Source organism: Rattus rattus, chromosome 8, assembly GCF_011064425.1.
Source record: "Rattus rattus isolate New Zealand chromosome 8, Rrattus_CSIRO_v1, whole genome shotgun sequence".
NCBI lineage: Eukaryota > Metazoa > Chordata > Mammalia > Rodentia > Muridae > Rattus > Rattus rattus.
The window spans coordinates 37,093,528-37,110,068 of NC_046161.1; the positions used below are offsets into that span (position 1 = coordinate 37,093,528).

Below are 16,541 nucleotides of genomic sequence, written 5' to 3' on the forward strand. Positions count from 1 at the left end.
CATTCCTCAAACCCTGTGAGTATTACCAAGCATGAAATTATCAACGGAAAACTCAATTTTGAGGAGCTGATTCTTTGGGAAAAATAAGAAAGAACATGTCTCCCTGTTAGTGCTTCTTTTTTTATTATTATTTTATTTTCCTCAATAATTTAGTTATTGTGTGCTTCTTAATCTTTGGAGATTAAGCAGAGTTTTTTCACCTGGACTCCAATTTTCTCATAAATCTCTTCATTTGGTTTAATTTAAATGTTTTGGCCGACTTCATGGTTTAATAATGAGAAGTAAAATTGGAGCCTTAATGGCTCCTGAGGAAGGAATTTTCATTTCGTCTGGAATTAAAAGTGCTGTTAAAGAGGGCGGACATCCCGTCAGACAAGCTGCTACCACCTCTGCAAGCGGGTGCCAAATGCAGCTAGATGTTATATGTTGCTTTATACCCAGGGTAATTCTCCAATCTGATTACTTGAAAATCCTTTCGAATCCACCCCTGCCTCCAGGCCCCTGCTTACTGCGCCCTATTGATCAGCTATGAACTCACAGTTGAATGCAGGCCACCTGAGAAGTGCCCAGCTCCCCCATGTGTCCCTCACGTGCTGGCCATCAGAGCCAAGGCAAGTGACCCAGCTTCAGCAAAAGCTGTATAATGGGGACCCTGGGCCCTCAATGATCAGATAACTGGGCAGTAGAGGGTACTATTTCAACGCGTCAACTAGAGCAGCCTTCATTTAAGAGAACTCTGAAAGGATTTTAAAGCCCCCTTTTAGTAAGTTTACCACTGGAGAGAGATATCCGCATCATGGCTACGGGGCTTCAGGTTCCCGCTTATCCCGGAGCTGAGAGGAAACACTAGCTGGGCAGTTCCCCTCGTGAAGAAGGAGGCGCCCTGGGTTCTTTGGCTTGTATAGAATATAGTGGGTCCTCTGAGACGGTTCATGGGAGACCGCCCGGCACCAGGCACAAGAATGGGAGCTAGGTTTGCATAGAGTGGTCCATTCTGCTATGAATTCACTAGGTAGGTAGAAAAAAAAAAGAATCTCACATTCTTCAAGTATGCCCTTCAGTTGTATTCCGAGCCACCCTTCTGTACCACATGCCCTTCTAAGCAAGGACTGTCCTGGGATTACCCACACTGTTGTCCTGGGCTTCTCTTTCCTCATTGATTGTAAATGCCTCAGGAGCAAGAAGCTTGTGGTATAGTGTGTGTGATTGTGCGTGCGTGCGTGTGTGTAATTGTGCATGCGTTCATATGTGTGTGCGCATGTTTGTGTCTGTGTGTCTGTGCGTGTGCATGTGCGTGTGTATTTGAATATGTTTATTTGTGTATTAATTGATGATTGAGTCAGAAACTCATTCCTCATTCCAGCATTTCCATACGCATGACCGTCTTGTTTCTTAGAGTCCTGGGGCTCCAGAGGAATGTACCCTTGCTTTCCATGACAACCACGCTGGGTAAGTCTTACGTGTGTATACCTACTCTAAGTAAGAACGTGCTGACTCAAAAACGCTAATAAAATTACCAGAGAACAAAAATCACAATAATAATCATCTTCAGGTATTGACATCTGGGTTGTTGTTTTTTTAATTGCTTTTTGTATTTTCTATTTTATATCTGTTGAATATGTATGTTTACTTAACTGGTTGGTTGTGTTTGTTTGTTTAAAGGACTTAACATATGGCTTAACTGATACAACAGTGGAAGTTTCACAAAGCCAAATTAAGATTCAAACGAGTGACGGTAAAGGGGTTTCTCAATGCTGACTGCTGCATTTTCTGTGCTCGGCATCTAAGGCCCAAGCATGCGCACAGTGGACCTCTAAGGTTCAAGCATGCGCACAGAGGACCTCTGAGGTCCAAGCATGCGCACAGGGGACCTCTGAGGCCCGTGCTTGACTACAGAGCATGCTCTTACTAACAAGTATATTAGTAGACAACATACCTCCTGCTATTGCACCTTTTGCAGCCCCATCTTTTGTTACTACTTCTATGATGCTGGAGGTGTGTATTTCATATTTATTCTGTAGGAGAATATCTCTTGTATCACGATACTTCTCTGCACCGTAGCTTGTTCGTAATGAACCCCATTTCTGATAACGGGAGTCCAAGTTGGACTTAAGGGACTTTTATGACAAACAGTAATGACTTCATTTTGTTTGGCTTCATTTTGTGAGACCAGGTGTTCTCTGTAGCCCAGACTTAGAACTCTGACCTCCTCGTGCTCCTTTCGGATGCTGGGTAGAAGTCAGAGAGCAATTTTGCCCGTCATTCTTTCGCTTCTTTACCTCATTTTGTTTTTTTGTTTTCTTTTTGAGGTAGGGTCTCTCACTGGCCTGGAACCCACCGAGTAGGCTAGTCTGGTTGGCCAGTGAGCCCCAGAGATAGACTTGCTTACGTCATCCCATCTCTGGGATTACACAGAGGCAGTAAATACCAGACCTAGGATTTTTCTGCACTTAGGATCATTCTTGAGTCAGTACTGTGCTGACTGAGTTAGCTCCCCGGCCCTGTGGCTACCATTACTGTCATGATTCTCTTTATGTGACCATCATCCCCATGCCATCAACTAGCTTCTAAAAGAACTGACTTCCAACCAAATATGAGAACCACCTACAAGATGGGCTACACCTTGATGGCCAAATGGGTCCCATAAAACCTCCCAAACGTCACAGACTGTTGCCAAGTCAGTTCATTACTTGTAGACTCTGATGGTAAAGTCCTTTTGACTTATGTCACTTATGTCACTGAATATGAAGAAATCAAGCTGGAGCCCAGTCAGAAGCTTCACCCCTGCTGACTAGCATCCACGGTGCTGGAAGTTACCGTGCATGCCACCAGAGAGAAAAGTCGCCGTCAGTTTAACCCAGCTACAGGTCCTAAAACCCACGAGAGAGACCTGTCTGCAAGACACCAGGTTCCATAGTAGCACAAAAGTAAATAGACACTTCCTTAAAAGTTGGATTTAAGGTCTAACCCATGAGATGGAACCTATGTTCGACACAGCTAAAGTGGCCAAGAACCTGAGACTAGGTAGATTCTAGGTCCCAGAAAAACATGCACCACTATTATTCTGATAAACGAACCCAGCAATAAAGTGACGCCTGGTGGAAGTGTTCTACCCATGGATCAACCCTCGTTGCTGAAGCTTCTTCTTACGGTCATTGGCAATTAACACGGAGACTCACAGGAGGACTGTGTGTAGACAGAGAGAAACCGTGGCACACTTAGCCTCAAATGGGATGTTTTCTGCAAAGCTCTCTCCTCAAGGCTCAGGGATCTGTGCAGAAGAGGAAGAAGAGATACTGTGAGAGCCACAGGTGACAGATGACTCCAAGGAAACAGAATCTTCCTGACACAACAGGACGGATGCGTGTGACGACAATCGTAAGACCCTGTATAAGTTGAAATGCCAGCACTGAGATAGAGAAAGGAACACGAAGTCCCACCCCTAACCAAGAAGCTATTTCATTGATACTTGCTGAGAAAGGGAAAATCAGTTTTCTCCAATGCAGTGTCACTGGATGTACCAGCCACACCTAGGGCAGGACCCATGCCCAGGAGTGGTTGGCCAACCCAAAATGGAAGCCATGTTTTTTTTTTTTAATGTGCTTTTTATTTTGATAGTTTTGTCTAGTTTTTTCCCTTTAGTTTATTCATCTGTATTTTCATTTTTAAATTTTTCCTTTTTCTAAGAGAGAAAGATGTGAAATTGTATGGGTAGAGAGGTGGGTAAGATCTTGGAGGAGCTGAGGGAAAAAAGAATAGGATCAAAATATATTGTATAAAAAGTATTTAAAGTAAGAAATCCAAAAGAAAAAAAGAATTACCTATCCTATAGTTAGTCTGTATCTTGTTACATTAACTCACATATGCCAGTGACAGGTGAACACATTGCTTTGTGCCCAGGATCTTCCTCCTCTTGTCACCTCTGAGAAAAATGGATTGTCAGTTCTTGCAACTGTACCAGATAAAGTCTCCTACCTTTCCCAACTGACCTCATCCATTGTCATACCTCTTGGCTGCACCCATGGGTGTCCCCCCTTCCCTACCAAGATAAGCATAGCATTCGGCAAAGGTTTATTATTTCAAATGTATAGAGTTGCATTTTTAGCCACAATGGTTTGAATATGGTCCTTAATGGTCAGGAATGAAGCAACCAACTGCTGGAGACTCTTCTAGATACCTTAGTGAGATGGCAAATTTAGAGCCGTAAAGGCCAGACACAGTTATCCTTGGATTTGTTTTTCTCTGATTACTGAAACTTGACTTTCTTACACTGGGGTAGGGTGGGACTGTGGGGTGTATTGGAGCCATGGGATGCTCCCCTCAACTAAAAACTGTCTTGGTTGAGTTGAAATAGCTACACTCAAGCCACAAACCTTCACTGTAATTAATAGTAAAAACCATTGTGAGAGTTCTCAATAAAATGGCACTTCTAGTCCAATATGATCTCTCAAGTGATATGTATTTGTGAGCATCAGAGAGGAAAATTGCATCAAAAAGCAAATGCAAAAATATCAGGGACAAGCAGGATTACAGAGACAGAGAGATTTATCACTGGATGGTGAAAAATTGAGTTAATGTGGTCCCTTGCCAAGTCTCTGTTTTTTCTGGAACAATCCACCCAGGTGAGCTCAGATGAAGTGAGGCTGAGGGACTGATTCCAGTTCTGGGAAGAGCAAGGACTTTGCCCTTGACCTAGCCTTCCCTGCCTGCAGAACTCTGGGTGTGGCATTTCACTTTCAGAGGCTTCTGTTTCCCATCCTCGAAATAATAAGATTTGGCCCACAGGGAGGGGAGGGAGATGCTACTTGGAGAATTAAAGAACAAATGCCTTTGCCGTGTAGACCGTGGTGGGTGGGGCACAGGTTCTTTTCTTCCATCCGAACACTAACACTTAATAGGAAAAGGGCAGCATTTTCCTGAACCTGTCAAAATGGGCCAGACTTCCCCTTGCAAACACTCAACATGCTAGGACTATAATTTGCTGTCCTTCAAACCATGATGCTATTTTCACATTTTAAAGCAAAACCACCAGGGGAAGTAGATTTTTTTCCTTGCGAATACAAAGGACACCAGGTTGGTTTCAACTCTATTGGTAAAGAAGAGTACCACCTGCATGGACTTCCATTAGAATGGATAGTCCACTACCCAAGGTTTGATAATTTCATTTGGGAATTTTTTTTATCTTGAAGGAGAGACAGGAGCAAGCCGGCCAATTTTCTCAGAACAGGTTTAAGAGTCAAGAGACTGGATTCTTGTAGCCTTGTGTGGAAGACAAGCAGACACCAGTAAGTAAACATCCCCTCTCACCCTTCAGATAGACCCCCCTAGCCACCTACAGGTATTATCATCCTGCTCTCCCTGAGGGCCTCATGACCAAGAAAATGAATGAAGTCACACTTTGGCTCGTTATAAATTATTGAGCTGCTCTTGGCTTGGTCGCTATGAATCAAGGGTGCATTAGCATATCCCTGCCGCTCACTTTCCCACTTGTTACATTTTTATGAGTATTTGCTCTCTGTCAGATTTGCTTCGTTCATTCATGCATTCATTCATAAGAAGCAAGCACGAACCGGGAATCCTGTCCCCTGTGAAGGAACAGAAGGCACATTTCTCCATACTCCTAAAGGCCTTGCTTGGAAAGGTGGGAGGAAGGGGGACAGCACACGTCATGCATAAGAAAGCAGGAAGCCCGTAGGAGTCATAAAGGGAGGCCCAGAGTGGTCAAGAAGAAAGAGATGGTTCTTCCTACCTTAGATGCTCTCATCAGGATAATAGCATTTATGCCCGAGGTTAGATATGGGCAAACTTTGGCAATGCAAAGATGACCCCACCAGCAGGTAGAAACTACCAGAACAAAGGCTTGGGGGAACCGCTTGACATAAGAAGATAAATGCAGGGGGAATCTTTGGATAGAGCGAAATGGAAGTGAGAAGCAGTCAGAAGGCTGAAATCAACAAGAGCCTAGGCTTGTCTTCAAACAACAGCGGCTTCAGCAACTCGGCTGCTCCATCACATTAAACAAAAGGCAGATTATCTGAACATGTTGAATTACTTAAAAAATTATTTAAGAATGTCTCTGGATTCTGTACTCTGTTCCCAATGGGAACGCTCAGTCTTTAACAAGTCCACTGCTGGGTTGGTTTGAAGGCTGTCTTCTGTGTGGAACGGGTGAAGCTATGAGTGAGTCCCGTGTGGAGAGCAATGGCCATCCGTCTCCTCACTGGCCGCTCAGTCGCACCATCTCAGAACACTGGGCAGGGCGGCTCGCTCCAGCTTCAGTTGGTAAGGGTGGCACGCAGTAGGTCAGCTGAGAAGTCAGCTGAGGCACAGTGTCACTCAGCTGAGACTAGGGGGAAAGATACCTCCTGTCGAATGCATCTGCACGTACGCCGAGCTTAGAAATAACTGACACCAAAAGCTGTTACGTGAGAACCGGGGCTGTTGAAAGTCAAAAAGCCAGCTCAACTGTGTCTCCCAGAAGCACAGGGTAAAGGCCCAAGTGCTAGGAGGTTGTCTTCCACCATTTATGAACTACCACATCTAGGCTCTGTTGCCCCATACACTCACATCCCAACACCGCCCTCCAACTTTCTCACACACACACACGCATGTTTATTCCACACTGATACACTGGCAAGAACCTGTCTAATCTGTGCTAAATTGCCACACACACCGCACACTCACATAGCACATAACACACCACATGCTCTCACACCATCCACACTCACATCACACCCCATTCCTTACAAACCATACACATGACATGGAAACTATACACACGTACATGCACACACACACCTGGGCACACACACAAATGCGTGCACACACACAATTACACACTCACACATACCCTTTAAACCCACTGATAAGAACCTATTCATCTATGCTAAACTGCTATCCACACGCACCATGTTCACACCTCACCCACCTCATATACACATTGACATGAAGCTTCATGCACTTGCTAACGTGTACACAGAATGCAAACATAACACATACACAACACTTCTACACACTTCACAGTCACACATACCTTACAGACAGGCTCGATGACAAAACCTTGATGGTTTTAGTAAGCTTCTCTACATGCCACACTCAGTGTACACACTTGCACGTGCACACACGCACACACACACATCAGATTTTAGTTTATAGAGAATGGGGGAAATCTGAAACACAGCTTTGTCTCCTGCAGAACTCTTTTTATCTGATGCTTTTGGAGCTAGTTTGAAAGTCCTGTCACATGAGAGCTGGTGGGGAACGCCGGTTCTGAGCTGTTCTCCTACCTGTGACCTGGCTGCTTTGGCATTCACATTTCAGCAAGTTTCCATGATTTAAAACGCTTCTCAGTCCACTCGGTACTTTAGGATTACAGATGATGCGGAAACGGAAGTTACTCTTACTTTTAATGGAAAAGCCACTAAGAATCTAATCAGAACAATCCAAGTAGAATGACTTTCTAGGCAGACTCCGTGTGCTACGGATAACAGGATGGTTTAATGGGCTGAAAGGCAGCACCTTTCGATGCCCCTGTATGTTAGAAATGTGAGGATTTTGTTCCGCATTAGTTTCCCATCGCCTCCACACTTTCAGTTCTGTATCCTTACTCCCGTCCTCCAATCTCAAACAGATTGTCCTCATAAACAGCTCAGAGTCCACTCCAGACGGCTGCTGAGCGTAGCAGCATTGCACAGGGCGAGCCTGATGCTTCCACAGCTAATCCCACTAATACAGTTTAAAGAAGCCCGGGAGGGAGATAGTGGTGAGCCTCTCCAAGGAATGGTGGCGAGCAACCGTAATGAGCATCACAGGAAAGCTAGATTTCCTCCAAACGCAACACCGTGGGTGGGAACAAAGACAAGGGAACCACGGCAACCACAAGCTAGCATTTTGTTCACCGGTTTGAATTAACCATGCTTCCCTCCAAGGGACATGAAGCAAAGCCTTGATTGTCCAGCTTTAGTGTGAGTGTGGAGGTCAGAGAATCACCTCAGGTGGTATTCTTTGTGTGCTTTCCAATTAAAAAAGAAAAACAAACAACTGTTTAAACAAAGTCCCTCTTTGCCTTCCAGCTTACCAAGTAGGCTAGGCTGTGGTCATCTCCCAAGTGCTGCTAGAGGTGCCCAAGATTACTTTTATGTGCATGAGTGCTTTGCTTGCACGCCTGTCTGTGCACCACATGTGTGCAGGTACCTGTGCGGGCCAGTGGAGGGCAACGGATCCCTTAGGACTGGAGTTACAGGAGGTTGCGGGGGCTGAGAATCAAGCCCAAATCCTCTGGGACAGCAGAAAGTGCTTTGAACTGCTAAGCAATCTCTCCAGCACCCCAGCTTCGCAATGTGGGTTCTGACCCTCAAACTCAGGTCCTCATGCTGTACCAACTCAGTCATCTCCCCAGTCCCCATCACCTTTTCTCCCAGGTAACTTTTGTCCTCTGGGGGTACTGGACCTCTGGCTTTTGCGTCTTTGGTATTTCCCCCAACCTCACCGAATCTATGGTGTTGTGAATTAAGAACAACTTAACCACTTGCCAATGGGGGATGGGGAGTTTTACCTCATTCTAAGATTCTCCCGTCTCTACTACCCTCTGACTTCTCTGACATAGCCAAGAGACAAAGCTAGATTGGGTGTGAGGAATATCAAAGGATAGGTGAGACCCTTTAGCCTGTCTTCTAGCAGGAGAGTCATGGCTCTTTATATAGTGTGGACCGCACACAGTCCAACCTCCCCCTGCCCCCGTGTCATGTCAGCACTTCGGCCACCGTGCCTGTGTACTGATTCCCTTGTGTGGCTCCTTGAATTCCTCACCTAAGGGAACATTTGCATGCACACAGTAAATCTGTACCCACAATAGAGGCCCAGGTTCCTTAGTCCTTTCTTGGGTTCTTTCCTGCCATCCCTGGTCAGAGGCTGTTTCCTCTTGTACAGCTTCCATAGACTTCCTTCTTTCCTCTCCTAGCACAAATTCTGTGCTCACAGTGATGCCTGGGTTATCTCACCCAGTCTTTGATTTGGAGGCTTCTGTGAATGTGACTAGTCATGTTCTGAAAATGATGACAGGGTAGCTCTTCCGCTGTTCTTAAAAGCTAGTGAAGTTGTTGACCACTCAGTTCTAAGACTTGAAGGGCGACCTCCATTCCTCTGGAATTTCCCACTCGATGGGACAGGTCTTTTGGAAGCATGGCGTCATGGAATGGTAATAATGGACGCATGTCATCCTTAATCTTTGAGGCACCCCCAGCACCCCCAAGTTGCCTGCCCCTGAGGGTGGTCTCAGCTTGGTCCTGGTAGGAACTGGCATCTCCCCTGCACTGTGTGTGTGTGTGTGTGGGTGTGTGTGTGTGTGGGTGTGTGTGTGGGGGGGGGGGTGTGCAGGGAGTTACCTTTTCTGAAAAGCAGAAGTCTTCAAAGCTGAAAGCTACTTAAGACTTTGTTTTTCTCATGAGCAGGCCTCATAGGAGGCCCCAGCTTTCAGACACATCTTTCTGAAAGCATTGTCTTCTGTACATTCTCCAAACAGGCCTCATTGTTATAACCTGAGAGCTGACAGCCAGCCTGGGAATCAGACCTTTCTTATCATTCCCAGACTACTTCGCCTTGCTGTGAACACCAGGGAGATGGGAGGGCCATAGACTGTGCTCTCTCTGTCTCTCGCTCTCTGTCTCAGTCTCTCTGTCTCTCTGTCTCTCTGTCTTTCTCTCTCTGTCTCAGTCTCTCTGTTTGTTTCTCTGTTTCTCTGTTTCTCTGTTTCTCTGTTTCTCTCTCTCTCTCTCTCTCTCTCTCTCTCTCTCTCCCCCCTCTCTCTCCTCTCCTCTCTGTGCACCCATAGCTCCATCCTGGCCCCTGTATACCAATGGGAAGTCCTCTTTGAATCCGAAAGAAAATTAAACTCCTTGGAATCTCAAACTAATGAACTTTCACAGAGCCGTCCCAGATGGACCGGCGAGAGTGATATTTCGGTCTCACCTAACCAATAAGAGGGCCGCTTGGCGAGTTCCCAGCATGAATATTCTCATATGAGCATTGGGGTAGAGGGAGCCAAAAGATTTTCCAACCTCTACATGCTCAACTTACACCCCACCTGGGTTCTGAAGGAGAGATCTTGTGACGGTTGGGGCCCTGCAGAGCAATTAAAAGAAATAAAGCAAAGTATTATATTTTAATTGATGTAATCTTTGGGCTCCCAGTGGAATCTGGGGTGATATCTGGCTAGAGTTACCCCCAGGTATCAGTAGATTACTATTCTGCGAAAGTGCATTTAGGAAGACAAAAAAACCCCACAAACCTGGACTCCATTAACATGCATATCCGTTTTGAGGGGTGTATGTGTGGAAGGGGGGGGTTGGCTCAGGCTCCCAGACCTGAAAATTGAAAGAAACCACATAGACTTCGCTGAGATCTGAACAAAGGGTGAAGCGGGTGGGAAGTGAAGAGGGAAGGAGAAGAGGAGGGGGGGGAGGAGGAGGGCATCGAAGAAAGGAGAAGAGCGAGAGGCAGCGGTAGGTGCAGGGTAAGATACAAAGTGGGCCCCTAGCTTTATTCTCTTTTGGAGCTTTACACCTGGGCAGTGGGCACGGGCATCACACTTTGCAAACCCAAACACCTCGCACCCATCACTAACGTTTCAGGGTTTGTTTTATTGTAAATATTCCAGTCGAAGAAAGATAAACAGACAAGGAAAAAAAACTGCTTTATATAGCACACAGAGTCAGATAGAAAACACAGGATGGGAAAGAAGGCCAAAGACCAATGAATCAAACGTGGAGACAAACCAAGGACCAGAAACAGCTGGTAACATTCGCGCAGCAACTGGAAGAAGGCGCGGAGACGGTCCCCTGGTCCAGGAGTTGAGGAAAGCTGTCTGGTGCCGTCAGCGTCCTGGTTACTCCACGCAGAGAAGGAAACAGACGTCACAAACGATGTGTGGGAACATTCACTTCACTAATCCATTAAAAAAGTTTCTATTGATCGAGATATCCCGCTCATAAAAACGAGTTTAGAAAACAAGCCTTCCTGTCCAAGATGTAATCTGGCAGGAGGGGGTCCCGGAGTCAGAAGCATGAGAAAGGGCTGTGACACCACGGGGTGGGGATGGGGGTGGGGGAGGGGGATTGCTGGCAGTCCGCCTACAAGTGTCCTTCCCACCAAATCTGTACTCCTCCACAAGGACTGGCAAAAAAACAAAACAAAACAAAACAAAAAAACAAAACAAAACAAAAAAACAAACAAAAAGACAAAGAAAACCTTAAGGGTCCCACATAGCTTGCTGCCACTGGACAGTTAAAGAGAAAAATGAAGAAGGATTTGGAGTTACCAGCAAGGGGTCAGTTTAGAACCAGCAGGGCATCTCTTACCTGAATTGAGATGAATCAGGGTTGCAACTTAGCCCCAGGGTGGCAGCTAACAGTAGCCACGTGAAATGCTCAAGGTGGTGGTGCAGGAGGTGGGAGTTGGTGGCAGCTGTTCCTCCCCCCCCAATCAGAATTTTCTAAGTTACATCCAGAAATTGCATAGTATTTGTTTTCCCATCCAAAAAACGACGACTCTTCATGGAATTGTGGAGCGGTGAGACCAAACAAAAGCCAAGTAGCTCCTCCGGAGCCCTGGCGTTCCCATTAGGAGGCCCTTCCCATCAGACCTTGCAAACCTCCTTCAGGCAGAGGGGTCCCGGACACTTAGGAAAGTATTGCTGACTCCTGGTCAGACACCTCTTCCCCAGTCATGTAAGTAAAGCTCTACCTATACTGAGATCTGAACTTATGGTTCCAGTCCCTAGTTCCTCATCCAGGATGAGCTAGAAGACTCCATTCTCTCCCAGAACTAGGCACATTGTTGGCTACTTAAGGTCTTTCTGTTTCATAAACACATGCACATGTGCTTGGGTACAGACGCATATGGGAACATCATGAACACACACACACACACACACACACACACGCACGCACACATGCACACATGCACACACAGTTGCACCCAGAATTAGTGTCTAGTACCAAAAAAAATCACCCAATCTGTAAGAGCCTTGTGCAGTTGAAGAGTCTATCATATCGGTAGGTGGGGTGGCCCTGTCCTCTCTCTTCTCTGAGTAGAACTTTGCAATGGAAGCCAGGACCACGGTGTGGGGGAAAATCACACACGCATACACACCTCCTTCTCCTTACACAGTACTCAGCATGCTTTACAGATCCTGTCTTCCTTCTGTTTTCAGAGATGAAAATGGAGGAAGAAAAAGAAAAGCCAGATTAACACTTAGAGTCCCAGGAATTTCAAGGTATCTCCAGGTAGACTACAGACTGGTTTGTTCAATTTTTTTTTTTGTGTGTTTGTTTGTTTGTTTGCTGCATTTAAAAAGTTGGTTCGATGGACTTTTATCCAAGGCTCTCTATGCTCAGGGAGACCAGCAAACACCACATGAGGGGGGCAGAGTCAGCACCTGAAACCCTATGCACCTGCAACTCCAAAACCTAAAATTAAAAAATATAGAGGTGTCAGACTTCCATCCCCAACCCATACTCCTCCCAAAGCACGAAACAAGTGAACCTTAAAACAGAAACCAGAAAAGACAAGGAAAACAGGAGAGGAAAGAAAAGGACATTAACAAAAATATACAAATTCAGAAAAAAAACTTCCCTGTTGAGTTTAATTTTTTTTTTTCCTGTAAGAACTAGACCCAGGGTACAATGACCCCTTCCTAGGGGGTAATCCAACTGATGACACCATCAATTTCTTGGACTGCTCTCTCGGCAGGGCCCCACTACCCAGAATCCATGTTTTTGAATGTGAGGGAAAGACCCTCTGGGAGGAGATGGGTCCTTGTGCCCAAGAAGGACAATGTCTCTGCCACGTGTTTGCAAGTCTCAGATAGGGCGGGATCCGCCCCCTGCTGGGGCATCAGGCTCTCGTCGCTTTGTAAAGTCACTGAATCTTCAATCCGGAGAGAAGGAGGTTGTAACGTTAGCCCTCCCGCCTCCCCGCCTGGCTCCACGGTCCTTCGCCGCCACTACTCGGGCTCGCTGCTGTTGGTGGTCTTGTCCCACTCCAGGCTCTCCTCGCTGCGCGCTGGCGACGGTCGAGCCCGCAGGCCCTGGAAGCGGCGGCACTCCGGGCACACGCGGATGTGCGTGCAGCCTCGGGCCACCAGGGCGGCCTCCTGAGCCAGTCTCTGCGCCAGCTGGTCCGGCTCCCCGGCGCCACATAGCTTGCCATTGCTGAGCGTCGCTGTACCCCTGGGCCGGCGCTCCTCCAGGACCGGGGGCTGGGGTGGCAGGCCTCCAGAGCGCCGCCTCCGGGGATGGATATTGTCCTGGCACAGGATGATGCTGCGCAGCTCAGTCATCATCTCCTGACACACAGACACCTGGGGGAGACAGCAGAGTCACAGATAGCCACTCAGAGCTGTCCTCATGAGCCTCCTACGGCACGGGATGATGGGACAGCCTCTCATCTCAGGTTAAAAGGTTAAATGAAGGCTTCATTCCCACTCCTGCTTGAGGCTCAAAAGTCCCCCAGTAGCTTTCATTCAACAGCCCGGCCAGATGATGCCCGATCTCTTTGACCGATTGATCAAAGAACAATCAGTACCTTGGGAAAGTCACGGTGCCATTTTGGCACATTCCCACTAAAACTGCTTCCTCCGATTCTGCTTAGCTTCTACCACTGAGAATTTCATCTTTTGACCTCAGGTAAATTTGGATCTTGAAACTTACTTAAAAACCCTCTCCAACATCAGTCTGCCTGGTATTTGAAAACGCCATCATCTGTTCATGAACACTTTGTCTTTAGTTCAAAGGTTCTTGTGCCTTTTACCCACCATGCCCATTTGAGTTGTCTGAGCTGGAAAGGAACATTCTGGAAACAGTTGGGAGGAGGCAATCTCTTATTCTTCCCTATTCTCTCTTTCATCTCCACCAACATGACAGTCCTACCATGCCTAAAGGCCATCATCACAAGCCCTGACTTCCTTACGACTGTCCTGAATGCAGTTGCCAATGGTTGGAGACGATGCACCCTGAAAACCACCTGCATAAACAGTTGTACATCTGAAGGTCCACCGTCCCCTAATAGAAAATGCTTGACTCCATCTGTGTCTCAAAATGCAGAATATTCCAGATTTTAGAAAAGGCACTGCACTGCACCAGTGCTGTGGACGAACTCCATATTTGAGCTCATTGCTATTTCTACAGCAAAATGTTTGTGTGTTCACAATGAATGCAACAAAAATTGCACACATTAGTTAGGCTTTGTGGAAGAATTGTCTTTGTATCAAACTTACAAAGGGCTTGGACTAGTCTAGCTTTTGGGGTCTGGTAACCAATGGATAAAGAATTATAAACCTGTGTTACTATTGTTACTATTACTAATATTATAATACTCACTTTGAAGATATATAGGCTGGATCCCAGGGAATATTATATTATATAATATTATATTATATATCTGAATATATATTATATATATTATATATCTGAATAATGAGTATCCTATTGAGAATTAGAACTTAAACCTGTCTAACCCTGAAACCAAAGCCTACTTGGCTGAGTTCTCATCTCTGAGGTCACAGTGGCACTCCTGGAACACGACAGCAGAAGATGCCTCTTTCTTGTATTCTATCTATGGGACAAATATTGTACCATAGCTGCATAACCAATACGTCCTCTTCATCTTAGCTATCCGAGCGGTCTGGGAGTCGTGGAATTTCCATGTAAGTCCAGATCCTGCCTAAGCTCTATGGAGAAACAGCCCATGTGAAGCAGCTGCATATATCAGCTCATAGAATATGGCCGAAAAGCTCTCATCCCTGATTCTAGAGCCATCACTGTCACTAATAGAGACTCTTGGCAAAACACTAAACCCCTGTGCTTCTAATAATTACTATGGCAACAACCCCCTTGCCACCTGCTTAATCTGTCACATGTGACAAGAATGTAACAACGTTCATTTACCGTCTACAGTGGGTCAAACACTGTGGTTTGCCATGGAAATACAGGGATAACAAGCAGCCCTCACATTCAAGTACCCCCCAGTCTAGAGTGGCTGTGGCATGGCGTATAAATACTTTATGTCAGGGATATATTCGTGCTGGAGTGGCTGAAGGGTGGTTGGTTCTGCTGGTCCAGAGTAAAAGGCAGGAGAAGAAATGGGGAAGGTCTTATGGGGAATGAAAGACACACCCAATCAGGTTCACATGGAATACATGAGCATTAGCAGAATTTAAGGAATGGGCAAAGGGAGAGGGGACTTGAATTGGAAGCAGACATACCAGGGGACCCATGAGCTCTGATGTTGAGCAATGAAAAGGGAGGAGAGTCTGGGAATGGCGTGTCCCCTTTGGTTTGCCCTTTGCTGAAGGGGCCAGACAACAGGGCAAAGACCCTTCATAGCAGGGGTGGACAGAAGCCAGACTAGAATAGGGTCAAGGGCAGAGAGGAAGTGAGTGTCCAAGGAAGTGAGAAGTAATCCTGTTATCAAATGTCCTTAGCTCAGGAGGATGGTGTAAGGCACAGTGATGGTGACATTGCTACTCTTTAAAAGGAATGACTAGGGCCCACTTGTGGGGTTTGGAGAGAGGGTCAGCAGTCTTAGAGACGAGGAGTGGTAGGATCAGGTACAGGTACTGCGAGTGTAGCACCCCAGCTACAGCAGCATCCGAAACTGGCCTGATGCATATTGTTTTTAGGTGAGGGGGATGTACATAGGGGCTGGCTACTCTTCACGTCTTGGGGAAGTGGGAAGGAAAATCAAGCTCTCTTCAAGCAAAGCAGAGGGCAGAAGAACAAGCTGCACAGAGAGGCAAGAGACTGGCGGGCAGTGAGGCCGCGTCCAAGTCTCCTAGGAGGTGGAGCCCCTAAGCTTCCAGGATGTTGTCAGTACCGTCAAAGGAGGGAGGTTAAGGAATATCCAGAGCAGAGCTGATGGGCTAATGCATTGTTTTAAAAAGAAGTCTCATAATGCACACATTAAGGATTTGGGCATCTTCTCTAGGGAGGGAGGGGGGAGGGAGGGAGGGAGGGAGGGAGGAAGGGAGGACCCATGGAAGAAAGCATTGATTCTTCTCACACTTTCCACAGATGGGAAGTAGATATTAACCCAGTCTCTAAGCCTCAGCCAGAGAATTAAATTTATTAAAAATCTCTAAGGTAGAAAATGAACCTCTTGGTTCCTCAAGTTGGGATTCCTCTGAGGATTTTTGCATGGACGGTAGAAACACAGTCAAAATGGAAGGTCTGAGGTCATACCTTACATGAGAAACTTTCACATACACACCCCCACGATACTATACTAAAGCCTGCTGTTCATAAAACATCTTTCCTCAAAATTAACTTGATGGCTCTGTCCAAGGAGAATCTGGAGCCCTTTCTGTGGTTATGCAATCAACACGCGACAGTGCTATACGCAGATCTTTTACTCTGGGGACTGATACTTTTCCCACTGTACCATCCTGTGTACACTCTGGAAGCATTCCACAGGTCCTGTCTGAAATGCTTGCAGAAGCTTGGGTGTTTCACACTGCTATGGCCGGTGTGCCATTGGAAGTCTTCGGA

The 16,541-nt window shown here is 46.3% G+C and overlaps 1 protein-coding gene across 1 annotated transcript in view; it reads right to left on the bottom strand.

The window, feature by feature from the left end:
* Positions 1–12,612: 12,612 nt before the first annotated feature.
* Grik4 (glutamate ionotropic receptor kainate type subunit 4) overlaps positions 12,613–16,541 on the bottom strand; it is a 431,073-nt gene continuing 427,144 nt past the window's right edge. Inside the window, exon 21 of the mRNA XM_032911594.1 lies at positions 12,613–13,357. Coding sequence (XP_032767485.1) covers positions 13,001–13,357 — 357 coding nt within the window. The 3' untranslated portion in view covers positions 12,613–13,000. The remainder of the gene's footprint in view (positions 13,358–16,541) is intronic.